Source organism: Engystomops pustulosus, chromosome 10 (assembly GCF_040894005.1).
Source record: "Engystomops pustulosus chromosome 10, aEngPut4.maternal, whole genome shotgun sequence".
Taxonomy (NCBI): domain Eukaryota; kingdom Metazoa; phylum Chordata; class Amphibia; order Anura; family Leptodactylidae; genus Engystomops; species Engystomops pustulosus.
Window position 1 is genome coordinate 73,103,427 of NC_092420.1, and position 16,453 is coordinate 73,119,879.

Here is a 16,453-nt window from a genome sequence, read left to right on the forward strand (position 1 = left end):
ATAAATATTGTTGCTTTAGTGGTAATCTCCAATTATTCATTAAGGATCTCACATGGTATCTGATTGCTCATAACTTTTTCTCTTTTGACCAAGTGCACTACTTGCAAATTGGAGAAAGGAAAATAGTTTCCCACACCAAGTGTGGATTAAAGCTTTTGCTAATTCATAACACTTCTGTATATTTTGCTACAAATTATGTTGTATTCTTATATTTAGAAACAACTACGGTATACTTCCAATGACATTATCTTGCAAGACTCCAGCAATGACCCTATTATTTATCATATTCCCTCCATAACCTCTTACCTAGTACTAGGGGTCTTATAAATGTTCTGTTTTTCAAGTGAAAACTCCTATAACATATCCACATGATAAATCCCACATATGCTCTGAACCATCCCTTTAGCTCGCTAGTTGTAAATACATAGTTGGGACTTATTAAAGATATATTGTGCATCAATTGCTAAAGAATAAACCACAGAATTATTCCTCTGGTGGCGCCAAGAAATCTAAGGACAACTTAATTAAACAACACAAGTGGATTGATTTAAAGAATCATTTATTGATCAGATGAATAAAAAGGATAAATCTTGTGTATTTTTCTCCTTTTTATTGCTCGCTCTCATTTCTTCTAAGTCCATTTCTTCTTTTCTAAGTCTAATGCCACTAGAAAAAAAAATGTGGAATTCAAATGTTACATAATATAATATACACATAATTAACCTTTTTTGGAGTATAATATAGTTGTCCCTGGACTAATCAACTCTGGGTGTATTGCTCCTTCCATAGTGAAACATTTCGGAGGAGAGATGATGGAAGAGAAGGGATTGTGTAAAACACGGATATAAAGGATTGTGTTCTGCTTTCTAAATCTCTTAAATCTCAGGTATAGGTTCCCTGAACACAAACATGTGCTGATCACAGGCTGCAAACAAGGGATCTGTTATATGTTTTTGTGGTCCATGTCATCAGTGTGTAATCCATTAAAAAAAGTTTTGTACCTTGTTAGTCAGAAGAAATGCCTGTTGCTTTTGATAAATGTCAAATAAAGTAACTTTGTTGAGATTGTGAAACCTTTTAACCCCTTAAGGACGCAGGGTTTTTTCGCTCATTTCTCGCTCTCCACCTTCAAAAATCCTTTTTCATTTTTACGTGTACAGACCTGTGTGAGGGCTTATTTTGTGCGTAACAAATTTTACTTTCCTGTAATGTTATTTATTTTAACATGCCATGTACTGCGAAGCTGAAAAAAAAATCCAAATGTGGAAAAATTGAAAAAAAACCGTCACGTTCTTGTGGGCTCAGTTTTTACGACTTTATTCTTTGGTTCGGTGCGATCGCGGTGATACCAAATTTATACAGGTTTTATTATGTATTAATACATTTTCAAAAATTAAACGAATGTGTACAAAAAAGGAAAAAATAATGTTGTCCTTTTCTGAAGCTAATAACTTTTTCATACTTTGGCGCACGGAGCTGTGTGAGGTGTCATTTTTTGCGAAATGAGCTGATGTTTGAGTCAATAAACTGCCCAAGTCATCTTATTAACCCCTTAGCTCTCAGCGGAGGAGTTCCTAAATTCAACAATAGGGGATACCAACCCCAAAATGGTAACACTGGAAAAAGCATCTCATACCACAAAAAAATTGCCATCACATGGCCCCAATAACGAAAAACCAGAAATTTTATAGTCTGCAAAAGGGGCCAATGAGAAAACTAAACTCCTGCCAGCTGCAGGTCCCTCCTTCCCTTCTGCGCCTCACTGTGTCCCCATAAAACAAGTAACGGCCACATGAGGGAGGTCTCTGTACTCGGGAGAAATTGCAGAACAAATTGTCTTTTGGAAATGTGTAAATTTTAGGGCTAAATAAACGTATAACCGACAAAATTTGACCATTCTAAATTTCACCTCCAGTTTGATTCAATTACTATGAAGTAAAAATCTTCCTAAAAGCTGTTTCTAATAGTTTGACGGGTGCAGATTTGAAAATGGGTTGATTATATAAGGGGTTTTGATGTTAAATATGCCAAATTTCATTGAAAACTGTAATTATCCGAAAAATAGCATGTTCTGAAAATACTAACCATATAAAGCGATGCAAGTCAGAATACAAATAATGGGGCTGAGCCTTAAGCTACAAAATGGCTCCGTCCTTAAGGGGTTAAGGACCTTTTGTCTCAACTTTGTTATTGCTAATGTCCTTTTGTTTACATTTTGTTTGCATGTCTTTTCTGTCCATGGTGCATAAGATCTGTGTCACTTCAGAAAAACGGTTATACCATGCCTGATGAAGGGACCATAGCTGTCCTGAAAGCTTGATTGTAACATCTTATATTTCAGTTAGCCATTAAAGGTATCACAATCTCAAACAGTTTATTTTATTTGACCTATCAAAAGCAACAAGCCAAGGCACATGTCAGTAACAACGATTCTTGTGTTATCCATATCTTATCCTCTTGTCCTGTCACATCATTGTTTTATCTAACCAGTAATCCACAAATATAGGCCACGTCAAATTCCCCCTGTGTGTCATCCATGTGGCATCAGTATTTTTCACGTTCCCATAGACTTCTGTGGAAGGCTTAAAGAGGACCTGTCACCCATAATTTCGGCACTAGGAGCTGCTTACTGAAGTAAGCAGCTCCTAGCGCTTGAACAAACACTGCAGTGTTAGAAGGATAGCATTACCGGAAACCTCTGGCGGGGTACAATGTAATCGTCGGACCACTCACAAAGCGGTCCGATGTATTCATGAGGGGGCTGGGTTGGGGCGTAGTTAGGGGTGGTGACTGCTGCATGAAGTGTGGCAGTCACTGACAGCCTATGAAGCGAGCGGGGCGGTCCGGGGAAGAGGCAACGCCTCGTACCGCCCCCTCATGAATACATTGAATTACATTGTACCCCGCCGCAGTGTTAGATAGTGTTACCGGAAGTTTCCGGTAACGCTATCCTTCTAACACTGCGGCGTTTGTTCAAGCACTAGGAGCTGCTTACTTTAGTAAGCAGCACCTAGTGCTGAAATTATGGGTGACAGCTCCTCTTTAAGCCGCAAACACAGACAGGAATAGGCCCTGTCCCGAGTCTTCTAAAGCCTCCACACAAATCTGTGACAAAAACTGTTGTGTGCATGAGCCTATTAAAATAATGTGTCATTGGATCATCCATAATAGAAAACATATAGTATGTGGACAAAATAAACATTCATGTAAATAAGAGTGGATACTTCCCTATCATATGTTAATGACTTTGTTCCAAATCCATTGGTGTAAATAGGGAGAATTATAGAAATTGTTTTACTAGCCAAGTGGTTCCATAAATTGTCGATTTATTTATTGAACGTATTATTTGCTATGTCCCATCTGCTAAAAACTGTATATCTACATAATTTATGCTACAGCTGTTATTTTGGACCTATGTTCAGGTTACTATTACCTATGAAACATCAGTGTTAATGTAACATTAAAGAGGACCTGTCAACCAGGAAAAACACCCAACATATTAGCTCCCCCTCATCCTGTCCCAAGCCCCTTTATATTTAATGAATTTTTATTAAAATTTGTGTTTTTATACTTATTTAGAGGGGCTTATTCACAGTGCTGGTTGAATGTTCGGCCTGTGCTGTGAATAAGCCCCTCTGTGGCCGCTGTCAGCACGCCGCATCGTATAGAGCCGGCAGCAATTGCACAATACATGCGCTGCTGCTGGCGCGTCTTATAGGGGACTGACAGGGGCGTGAAGGGGGTGTGTCGGCCGCCCCCCTCATGAATACGGCCGACTGCTAGGAGACTTGTACGGCGATCCGACCTCTTATTTTTATAAGAGGTTGGATCGTTTAAAACTAAGTATAAAAACACAAATTTTAATACAAATTCTATAAATATAAAGGGGCTGAGGACAGGATGAGGGGGAGCTAATTTGTTGGGGGTATTTTTCCCGGGTGACAGGTTCTCTTTAAGTTATAATAAAGAAATCATAATGTTAAATGAAGTTTTGCACAGTTTACCTGGATTAATTTTTCTATTAAACAGATCCACTACAAATTAAACCATCGACATCTTGAAATTTTATCTAAATAAAAAATAATAATATGGTAGTTATAGCTGAGCAAAATATATGCTAAAAAAACATATAAACAGAAAACTAGAGTCTTGTTAAAGCATTTGGCTTCAATACCAGTGACACAATCTTTAAAACTTTCATCTTCACAAAGCATACTGCAGCGACGTTTCCGATTCTCCACCTTCTTCTTCAGGCATTTGCAGTGCACACTTAAGTATGTTTGTGTATATATAAACATCATAAAATCATTGCAAAAAACATCTGTGAAATTCCAATGAAACATGTAATACATTAAAACTAGAGATGAAGAGCTTGATGCTCGTTCGAGTATTAAGGTACTCGAAACGGCTCGTTGCTTGGACAAGTATTTCCCCTGCTCGAGATCGAGCATTTAATTAAAAAAAACACAGTGAAGAACAATGAGTAGAATAAAAACATTGAACAAAGTGAACACAGGATCATTTAAGTGAAAAACACAGTGAAGAACAATGAAGAATAGAATAAAAACAGTGAACACAGGATCATTTAAGTGAAAAACACAGTGAAAAACACAGTGAAGAATAGATTACAGATGTTCGGCACATCTGCTTACTTGTCGGAAGAAACACGCGAAACGGTGCGAACAAAATAGTATGTGAAGAACAATATATATGTGTGAAGAACACATTGAAGAACACGGTGAGCAGGACAGAGACATCGGGGAACAGGACAGAGACATCGGGGAGCAGGACAGAGACATCGGAGAACAGGACAGAGACATCGGGGAGCAGGACAGAGACACCGGGGAGCAGGACAGAGACACCGGGGAGCAGGACAGAGACACTGGGGAGCAGGACAGAGACATCGGGGAGCAGGACAGAGACACCGGGGAGCAGAACAGAGACACCGGGGAGCAGGACAGAGACATCGGGGAGCAGCACAGAAACATCGGGGAGCAGCGCAGAGGCATCGGGGAGCAGCGCAAAGGCATCGGGGAGCAGCGCAAAGGCATCGGGGAGCAGCGCAGAGGCAATGGGGAGCAGCGCAGAGGCATCGGGGAGCAGCGCAGAGGCATCTGCAATCTATTCTTCACTATGTTTTTCACAGCGTTTTTCACTTAAATGATCCTGTGTTCACTGTTTTTATTCTATTCTTCATCTGCTAACTTGTCGGGAGATAATATACGCGCGGAACAGTGAAGAATAGATTGCAGATGTTTGCATACATCTGATCACTTATCAGAAGACATTCTTTTTCAATTAAATAATATTCCCGAACCATGATCCCTTTGAAAAATGCTCGGGTCTCCCATTGACTTCAATGGGGCTCGTTATTCGAGACGAGCACTCGAGCATCAGGAAAAGTTTGTCTCGAACAACGAGCACTCGAGCATTTTAGTGCTCGCTCATCTCTAATTAAAACCAATATGTGAACACAAAGCAAAGCACAACAAGACTTATATTAGAGAAACACACCAAAATTACACTGTTCATTTAACCCAAAACGATTGTTATCTGGAAATACAATAGACTTCTCTCTGTAACAACCTATTATGAGTCGAATCCTTATCAAAACATGTCACTTATTCAAAAATTAACCACCTTAACCCCTTAACGACCTGGCCCTTTTGTTTTTTCATTTCCATTTTTCACTGCCTACCTTCAAAAATCTATAACTTTTGTATTATTATTATTATTATTATTATTATTATTATTATTATTATATGTAAAGAGCTGTGTGATGGCTTGTTTTCTGTGTAACAAATTGCACTTTATATTGATGGTATTAAATATTCCATGCCATCTACTGGAAAGCGGGAAAAAAATCCAAATGCAGTGAAAATGGTGAAAAAAACACATTTGCACAGTTTTCTTTTGGGCTTGGATTTTACAGCTTTTACTGTGCACCCAAAATAACAGGTCCTCCTGTACCAAAAAAATGTTTTTGATTTTGCCATATTCTGGCGCTAATAAGTTTTTCATACTTCAGTGTACGGAGCTGTGGGTGGTGTAATTCTGTGCAACTTTTGATGACGGTTTCACTGCTACCATTTTTAGGACTGTACAAACTTGCACACCCCTAGGAAGAAGCAACAGCGAAATGTGCGTCGGGGTGCTGTGGTGGTGGTCAAGTCTCTCTCCTGCAGTTTTGCATGATGTCACGCCCGGGTGGGTAATATGAATTTGCAAAACTTGGTCTTGCATATTAGGTCAGTACATTGGAGATGTATATATACTGATTTACCTTGGACCACCACCGCATCCCTTTGTGTTTTGTGGAATTTTTAATGTAGTTTTTTAATACTATTTGTCTTGATTGCTGTATCTTGTATTTAATAAAAATTGATGATATTTTATTCCCAATAGTAGTTTTGGTCTGTGACTATGGGTTGACTTTTGTTCTATATACCTTTATTGGTACTATTGTACAAACTTTTGATCAGTTTTTATAAAATTTTTTATATTTTTCAAAATGGCAAAAAAGTGCCATTTTCGACTTTGGGCGTTATTTTACGTTACAATGGCTAAACGCGGTGAAAAACTGTTATTAAATTTTGATAGATCTGGCGTTTTCAGATACAGCGATACTTAATGGGGCACATTTACTTACCCAGTCCAGTCGCGATCCAGCGGCGCGTTCTCTGCTCTGGATTCGGGTCCGGCCGGGATTTATGAATGTAGTTCTTCCGCCGTCCACCAGGTGGCGCTGCTGCGCTGAAAGTCATCTCATCGCGCCGGAATGCACCACCTCGGACCAGGTGAAGGTAAGCGCTCCCCAAGCGACACTTTTTCGGTTTTTAAATGCGGCGGTTTTTCCGAATACGTCGGGTTTTCGTTCGGCCACGCCCCCCGATTTCCGTCGCGCGCATGCCGGCGCCGATGCGCCACAATCCGATCGCGTGCGCCACAATCCCTGGGCAATTCAGGTACAATCGGCGCAAATCGGAAATATTCGGGTAACACGTCAGGAAAACGCGAATCGGGCCCTTAGTAAATGACCCCCAATGTGTTTATGATTTTTACTGTTTATTTATATTTATATCAGTTCTAGGGAAAGGGGGGTGATTTGAATTTTTAGTTTTTTTTATTATAATTTTTTTAATACTTTTTTTATTTTTACTATTTTTCAGACTCCCTAGGGTACTTAAACCCTAGGTTGTCTGATCGATCCTGCCATAAACTGCCATACTTCAGCATGGGGATTTTCCTCCTCATTCATTACAATGTGTTGATTGCACATTGTAATGAAAGGGTTAAAATGAAACAGCCTCGGGTCTTCGGAAGATCTTAGTGTGTCATGGCGAAGAATCGCCGCTCCCCCATGATGTCAGGGGAGCGATGATTCCCCTGACAGAGACAGTCCGTGACAGAGACAGTCAGTTACAGAGACAGTCAGTTACAGAGACAGTCGGTGACAGAGACAGTCGGTGACAGACTGACACAGATTGTCTGTGATAGAGACTAACAAAGACAGTCTGATACAGAGAATGACAAAGATTCAATGACAGAGACTGACAAAGACAGTCTGTGACAGAGACTGAGAGTCAGTGACAGTGAAAAAGACTGACAGAGACAGTTAGTGACAGAAACTGACAGACAGATGATCTGTTACAGAGGCTGACAGAGACTCTCTTTGTGACAATGCCTGACAGACAGTCAGTGACAGACACTGACAGAGATAGTCCGTGATAGAGAAAGTCAGTGACAGTCGGGACAGTCAGCAACCGGGACAGTCAGTGAGAGTGTATGAGAGTATGACAACTATTAATATATGTAATAAATGCATCAGATGACATCATCCACATACCTAGTAAATAACACAATGCAGTCAACTAATTCAGAATTAAAAATATACATGTTCAACTTGACATATATATATATATGTAACTTGGAGCTACAGGGGCCCCATAGAAGACCCTGTAGCTGGAAGTAGTACTCTTTGCCAAACCTAAATTTATTTGGAGGAAGAATCAAATAATGTAATAAAAAAAATTAATGAGGTGATTATTGAAGCTATTATCTAAACAAAGAGCTTCTCGTACAGCTTGGTTGCCATCCACATATGGAATATTAGTAAATAGACTCTTAATGGGAACCTGTCATCAGAAGCCTTTTTTGCCCCCCCCATGACCCTATAGAAAATAGTGTACACATTACCAAAGAATTTTTATAGTAAAACTGTCTTTTTCCCAAAAAATAGTACTTAGATCAAAGTTTACATTTCTGTATGCAGAGTGGTGTCCCTTAGTCCCATGGGAGTGGCCAGTGAGGACTGGTTACCCCCCCCCCCCCCCCCCCACACACACACACCTCTGCATACAGAAAAGTAAACTTTTTATAACAGGGTTATACATGTAGACATAAAAGTTAGTGTTAATACCTTTATTCTTAGCATAGATGGTGTTGTCGCTAAGCTATTACTGTTACTTACGGGCTAAGTTATCATAGAGGTATAACATTTAAGAAAACATTAAAACAACATTAAAGAAAACTGAGGCTCATAGAGATAGGATTGTGTTACAAGCTTGTGTTTTGGCATAAAATAATGATACGTAGATTATCATAGTATCATAGTATATAAGGCTGGAAGGAGACGCAAGTCCATCAAGTCCAACCTTCAAGAATTAAATAAATGTTTTATCCCCATAACCCGTGATATTTTTTCTCTCCAGAAAGTCATCCAGGCCTCTCTTGAACATGTACATAGAGTCCGCCATAACAACCTCCTGCGGCAGAGAGTTCCATAGTCTCACTGCTCTTACAGTAAAGAACCTTTGTCTATGGTGATGGTAGAATCGCCTCTCCTCTAGGCGTAGAGGATGCCCCCTTGTCCTGGCCACAGGCCAAGGTATAAAAAGATCTTTGGAGAGATCCTTGTACTGTCCGTTCAGGTATTTGTACATTGTAATGAGGTCTCCCCTCAGTCGTCTTTTTTCTAAACTGAATAATCCCAAATTTTGTAATCTGTCATTGTATTCTAGTTCCCCCATTCCCCTAATAATCCTGGTTGCTCTCCTCTGCACCCGTTCCAGCTCTACTATATCCTTTTTATACACTGGTGCCCAAAACTGTACACAATATTCCATGTGTGGTCTGACCAGGGATTTTGGTCTTTATCATGAGAATCTATTCCTCTCTTGATACATCCCATTATTTTATTTGCTTTAGCAGCAGCCGCCTGGCTCTGGTCACTAAAATTAAGTTTACCATCCACCAATACTCCCAAGTCCTTTTCAGCTTCAGTTTTACTAAGTAATTGACCGTTTAGAACATAATTATACTTTTTGTTTCCATGGCCCAAGTGCATAACTTTACATTTATCTACATTAAACCTCATCAACCATTTCTCTGCCCATCCCTCAAGCTTCCACAAATCCCTCTGTAATGCTAAACTATCGACCTCAGTATTTATTACTTTACACAGCTTAGTATCATCTGCAAATATTGAAACTTGACTGTGTAAACCCACTACAAGGTCATTAATAAAAATATTAAAAAGAAGTGGCCCCAATACTGACCCCTGTGGGACTCCACTGGTAACATCAACCCAATCTGAGAATGTGCCATTAATGACCACCCTCTGTTTTCTATCACTAAGCCAATTACTTACCCAGATACACAGATTTTCTCCTATTCCCAGCAGTCTCATTTTATATACCAACCTTTTATGTGGCACGGTGTCAAATGCCTTTGAAAAGTCCAGATATACAACATCCACAGCGTCCCCCAGATCCAGTCTTGAACTTACCTCCTCGTAGAAACTAATCAGATTAGTCTGATGTTTCCCTTAGTTAGGATTCTACTCTACTCATGGTATAATTGACTCTCCCAAGGTTAAGTATCAGCATTGGGTTAATCTAAGTCTGTGTGGATCTAATTTTAAGCCACGGAGAGCATATATCCTCAAAAGGCTGATGACGGAGAAAACCAAATGCTGGGCATTTTTCATATTTGTAGGAGGTGTTCACACTTGCAATAAATTCTGTGAAGGGTGGGCATGTAGGGGACTTCCAGGGTTTTGCTACTGTTATTCTAGCTATAGGTAATATTTTGCAAATCAGCAATCTTTGTTTCCAGGGAAGGTTGTGAAGGCCTAGGCCTAACAGTGCCATAGCTGGATTATTATCAAGTGGGTATCCCAATTTTGTGCGAAGGATTTCGTATATTTTTGTCCAGTATGGTTTTACTATTGGGCATTCCCAGAAGGTATGTAGAAGAGTACCTTTGGTCCCGCAATCCCTCCAACACATTGGTGGCGTATTTGGGTATGCTTGATGGATTCGGTCTGGGGTGTAGTACCATCTCATCATGAGTTTTATAGCATTTTCTATATGCGTTGTGCATTTGAGAGCTTTGTGGAATGTAGTAATTGCTTTCTCCCATTCCTCTATGGATATATTGCGTCCTAAGTCTCTTTCCCATAATCTATATGTGTAGCCATTGTGAAATTTCAAGTGAGAGGATAAGTTAGCATATAGCACTTGTAAGCCCCTCGTGGGTTGGTACACTAGAGATAATAGACAGGGATCATGACTAAGGGGCGATTATCCGGCTTTGTTAAGGAAGTGTTTGACTCTAAGGTATGTGAACAATGCATTATTAGGGAGGGCATATTGTTTTTGTAATTCATGAAAGGATTTGATACCATCATTTCCTTGTAGGTGTTTGACTGTCTGAACTCCTGCTTTTTTCCAATCCTGCAGATGGAGGTCAGGTAGGGCGTATTCTATTATTTCAACTGACATGTTGGAAAGTTGTAACCTGCTACGTTGGGCTGATGTTTTCTTATGTGTTCGGAGCCATGTATCTAAGAGATTATGAGTTAGAGGGAGTAATGATTTGACTTGAGGCAGCTTCCATAAGGATGCATTTAGTAACATGTCTATTTTCTTACCTGCTGCCATTGTCTCCTCTATCTGCATCCAAGGGGATGGTGATTTAGCTCTGAGCCATTGTGTTGCCTGTTGGAGTATTGTCGTCATAATAGCTTCTAATATCAGGTACCCCTAATCCTCCTACTAGTTTATGTTTTGATAAAATTTTATGTGTAATGCATGGTTTGTTTCCTTTCCATATATATGCTGACATGATATAGTGGGCTCTGGTGAAAAACTTCCCCGGGAGGGCCATGGGCAGAGTACGAAAAAGATAAAGTAATCAAGGTAGAAATAGCATCTTATAAGCTGCAATTCTACCTAGCCAAGATATTTCTTTATTAAGCATCATCTTAGTTTATTTTTCAAGCAAGGTTAGTAGGTTTTCAAAATTTTCTGAGTAGAGTTTTAGAATAATGGAAGGGCTTGGGTTTTTGTGGTATTAAGTGTAAGGCTTGCAGGTGTGGATCCTCTGGACCACTGCAGACGATGACTCAAGCCACTACCTGGGACCGGAGTCTAAGTGGTACCCGGTTTTCACCAGAGCCCGCCGCAAGGCGGGTTAGACAAGCTGCCGCGTGGTACCACCAGGTCGTTCCTCAGGCGTGACTTGTCTGCAGTGGCGGCCAAGGTTGAGGTACAGAGACAGCAGTAAAGCTCGAGGTCACAGTCCAAGCACAGAGTCAGGGCAGGCGGCAGAGATGCAACGTAAGAGTCCAATCGGGGGTCAGCAACAGGAGGTCCAAGCATAAGGGTACGGGAACACAGCACACATGACAGCAACACGGAGGAACACTGGTACATGGGAACACGGAGGAGGTCAGGTAACACAGGAACACGGAGGAAGTCAGGCACGCAGGAGAAACTGGAACGCAGGAGACACTGGAACGCAGGCAAATCGCAATCGCAATCTCTAAGGCTGTGAGGCACAAAGATCCAGCAAGAGTGTAAGGAAGGTGCAGGGTTTTTAAAGGGGAAGTGATCAGCCAGTGCACCAATTAGCGGTGCACAGGCCCTTTAAATTTTCTGAAGATGCCGCGCGCGCGCCCTAGGAGGCGGAGACGTGCACGGCCGGAACCTGGCAGCGATTCCGGAGCGGGGAGAGGTGAGTCGCGCCGGCACCGCGCCTGCGAGCCCCGGGGAGCACGGGTGAGCCGTGACATTAAGTTTTTAATATGAGATATTTCCAAAGGTCTGTATCACGGTCATTAATGACTCTACCGATAGGATAATGTCGTCTGCGTAAAGTGAAATGACATGTTTTGTGTCACCCACGCATACTCCTTGTATTAAAGGGGAGTGTTGAATGGCTTGTGCTAAGGGCTCTAGGGATAAGTCAAATATTAATGGGGACAGGGGACATCCCTGATGGGTGCCATTCGTTATGTCAAAGGAGTCTGATAGAATGCCATTAGTATAGACTCTTGCTGATGGGGCTGAGTATAAATTTCCTATTGCTGTCATGAATGTTCCCCCAAATCCAATGTGTGAGAGGGTCGAGTCTAAGGCCAGCAACATGGAGGGTAACCTCTTGAACTCTAAGTAGTTAACCAGGTCAACTATTTTTCTGGTGTTGTCTGAGACTTGTCTGTTTTTTATAAAGGCGGTTAGATTGTCACTTACTAATTCTGGGAGGAGTTTCATAAGACGCGAAGCTAGGATTTTTGTGTCAATTTTTTTGTCTATGTTCAGTAAGGAAATTGGTCTAAAATTTTGGGGGCAATCGGGGGATTTCCCAGGTTTTGGAATCATGACTATTAAGGCTTCTTGGTTTTCTTTTGGGAAGGAACCAGAGGATATCATTTTGTTAAAGGCTGTGGTCATATGTTGGGCTACTATCTCGGCATGTATTTTATAATATTCCCCAATAATTCCATCTGGGCCTGGGGCTTTATGGGATGGGGTCTCTTTTATAGCTTGTTTAACTTCCTCTAAAGAAATTGTTTGGTTCAATTGTTCTAGTTGAGGTTCGAATATGGTTTTTAGTTGGAGTTTGCTCAAGAAATCATCTATCTCCTGCTGGGATGGCTGGTAAGTAGAGATGAGCGAGCACTAAATTGCTTGAGTGCTCGTTACTCGAGTCAAACTTTTTCCGTTGCTCGAGTGCTCGTTTCGAATAATGAACCCCATTGAAGTCAATGGGAGACTCGAGCATTTTTCAAGGGGACCAAGGGTCTGCACAGGAAAGCTTGGTCAAACACCTGGAAACCTCAGAAAATGATGGAAACACCACGGAAATGGACAGGAAACAGCAGGGGCAGCATGCATGGATGCCTCTGAGGCTGCTTAATTGCACCATTATGCCAAAATTATGGGCAACAGCATGGCGGTGACAGAGTGACCGAATGAGGCTAGATAGCATCTAAAACATCCAATAATTGACCCTGACACTATAGGGGACGGCATGCAGAGGCAGCGGCAGCAGCGGCAGGCTAAAGAGTGTCATGGCGACATACCCTAAATGGACTCAGGATTCAAACCAATTTAAAAAATTCCTTTTGGTAAGGATAACGTGTAGCACTGTATGTATCAGTATTTTGCCTGGTTAACGCAGCAGAGAGGAACCAAAGGAGGTGAGCAAGAAGCGCTGAAATGATTTCCTATGTGAACAAAAGGTTGACGGTATATTTAGTCGATAACACAGCATGGTGGCGACATAGTGACCAAGTTCCATAACGTATCTGGTGAAACACCCGAAAAATTAGCCTGACACAGCTCGTTTGATAAGGGGACGACATGTGGAGGCAGCCATGGAGACGACTTCCATGATTAAGAGTGACAGTATGGGGCATCCATATTGCGCTGCTATGATTGAAACTTCAGGTCTCCAGCATGGCGGCGACAGATGGGCCGAGTTCCATTATGTATCTGGTGAAACACCCGAAAATTCTGATCGTTTGATAAGGGGATGATGTGCTGTATTTCCTCTCGCACTCCAGCGTCTGAGGTATAGACAATTGAAAGTTGCGCATGGAGACATTGGTGGATGCTGTGGAGGATCGTGGAGGCGAAATGGACAGGAAACAGCAGGGGCAGCATGCATGGATGCCTCTGAGACTGCCTAATCTTGGGATGGAGCTGGCGGTCCGCTGCCAGGCGAGCTTTCGCCTGTCCAAGCCACTGTCTCTTGGCTCCTCCCCACCCAAAATGGGCCTGGGGGCCAGAAGCGTTTACTTTGAAAAAATTATAATTTTCAAAGCAGACGGGGTCTTTTGAATATTTCATCAATAATGGAATAGCATAGCGGTTCTATTTTTAATTGTTTTTTCGGAAACGGTTCACTGATTAAGAGCGACAGAATCGGGCATCCATATTGCGCTGCTATGATTGCAACTTCAGGTCTCCAGCATGGCAGCGACAGATGGGTCGAGTTCCATTATGTATCTGGTGAAACACCCGAAAATTCTGCCTGACACAGCTCGTTTGATAAGGGGACGATGTATGGAGGCAGTAAGGTAGTAGTAGATTAAAGGTGCTGCAGTTATAACTATGTTAGTTGGATCTTGGGATGGAGCTGGCGGTCCGCTGCCAGGCGAGCTTTCGCCAGTCCAAGCCCCTGCCTCTCAGCTCCTCCCCACCCAAAATGGGCCTGGCGGCCAGAAGCGTTTACTTTGAAAAAATTATAATTTTCAAAGCAGGCGGGGGCTGCAAACAGCACTTCTAAGAACCTTTTGTACAAGATCAGGTGTAGTACTGTTCTTATAAGTAATTGGCCTGGTTATGGCGGGGGAGGGGAGCGTAAACAGATGCGCAAGTAGCGTTGAAATAATATCGGTAAATGATAAAAGATAACACAGCAGGGTGGCGACAAAGTTAACAAGTTTGATGTGGAAGCCGTGAAAACAACCCAAAACTCTGCCTGACACAGCTCTTTTGCTAAGAAGACGATGTATGGAGGAAGCTATGTGGACGACTTTTGGAGGCAGCTATGGAGACGACGTGTGGAGGTAGCAATGGAGACAACATGTGGAGGCTGCTATGGAGACAATTAACCCCTTAAGGACGCAGCCATTTTGTAGCTTAAGGCTCAGCCCGATTTTTTGGATTCGGACTTGCTTCGCTTTATATGGTTATAACTTTTGAACACTGTTACTTATCAAAACGATTCTGAGATTCTTTTTTCCCCACATGTTGCACTTCATTTTAGTGGTAAATTTTGGCAGATAAGTTTTGCGTTTATTTACAAAAAAAAAGAAAATATGATAAATTTTTTGAAAAATTTGCCATTTTCGAAATTCTAAATCATTGCGTTTTCAGGCAGATAGATTTACCACCTAAAAAACTTGCAGAATAACATTTCCCATTTGTCTACTTTACATTTTCATAATTTCTGAAATGTCTGGATAATTTATTTTGATGTCACGCGGCTTACAAATAGAATATCGCTTTTCCGGATTTTCAGAATTGACTATTTTGGGGATAAATACAGTTTTGAATGAATTTTTACATATTTAGCATCAAAACCCCCTATATAACCAACCCATTTTCAAATCTGCACCCCTCAAGCTATCAGAAACAGCTTTTACGAAGATTGTTAACCCCTTGAGATCTTCATAGTAATTGAATCAAAATGGGGGTGAAATTTAGAATGGTCAAATTGTTCCCTTATACGTTCATTTAGCACTAAAATTTACACATTTCCAAAATATAAAAAGAGAAAACCCACCATCCAATTTGTTCTGCAATTTCTCCTGAGTACAAAGACCCCCCACATGTGGCCGTTACTTGTTTTATGGGGGCACAGCGAGGTGCAGAAGGGAAGGAGGGCGCTGCAGCTGCCAGGATTTTAGTTTCCTCATTGGCCCCTTTTGAAGGCTATAAAATTTTCACTTTTTCGTTATTGGGGTCATGTGACGGCATTTTTTTTGCGGGATGAGATGCTTTTTCCATTGTTACCATTTTGGGGTTGGTATCACCTATTGTTGAAAATTTAGGAACTTTTTTTGAGGGCAGGAGTAGAAAAGCATCAATTCTGTACTGGATTTTTTACTTTTTTTTTTTTTTGGTGTTCACCGTATAGACTAATAATCATGATATCTTTATTCTATGGGTTTATACGATTACGGAGATACCAGACATGAATATATTTTCTTACGTTTTACTAAATTTGTCAAACAAAACCCTAATGTGGGGAAAAATCTATCATTTATGAATTGCCGTCTTCCAAGTGGCATAACATTGTTACTTTTTTGGCTAAGGAGAAGGTTGATGGCTTGTTTTTTGCGGGACATATTGTACTTTGCACCAGTATCATGTCTGAGTACATATGGTTTTTTGATCGCATTTTATAGCATTTTTTGTGGGATTGAAAAGGTAAAAATCATAATTTTTGGAGGGTTTATAACAGTTTTTTTTTACGGCGTTTATCGTGGGGGTTCAATAATGATTTACTTTTATTCTACGGGTTGTTACGGACGCGGTGATACTATATATGCGGGGTTTGTGTTATGATTTAGACTTTTTTTGAGTTATATGTCTCTTTATATGTTTTGGGAGTTTGGGGCATTTTTAGTGATTTATGACTTTATTTTTTTATTGAA

General features: G+C 41.0%; 1 protein-coding gene across 5 annotated transcripts in view; it reads right to left on the reverse strand.

Annotated features, from left to right (window-relative positions):
* Window positions 1-542: 542 nt before the first annotated feature.
* Window positions 543-16,453, reverse strand: part of LOC140103885 (uncharacterized) — a 58,668-nt gene continuing 42,757 nt past the window's right edge. For all 5 annotated transcript variants that reach the window (XM_072127185.1, XM_072127184.1, XM_072127182.1 and 2 more), the window contains 2 exons: window positions 4,005-4,069; window positions 543-666 (listed from right to left, as the gene is read on the reverse strand). In XM_072127185.1, coding sequence (XP_071983286.1) covers window positions 4,022-4,069 — 48 coding nt within the window. In that variant the 3' untranslated portion in view covers window positions 543-666; window positions 4,005-4,021. The remainder of the gene's footprint in view (window positions 667-4,004; window positions 4,070-16,453) is intronic.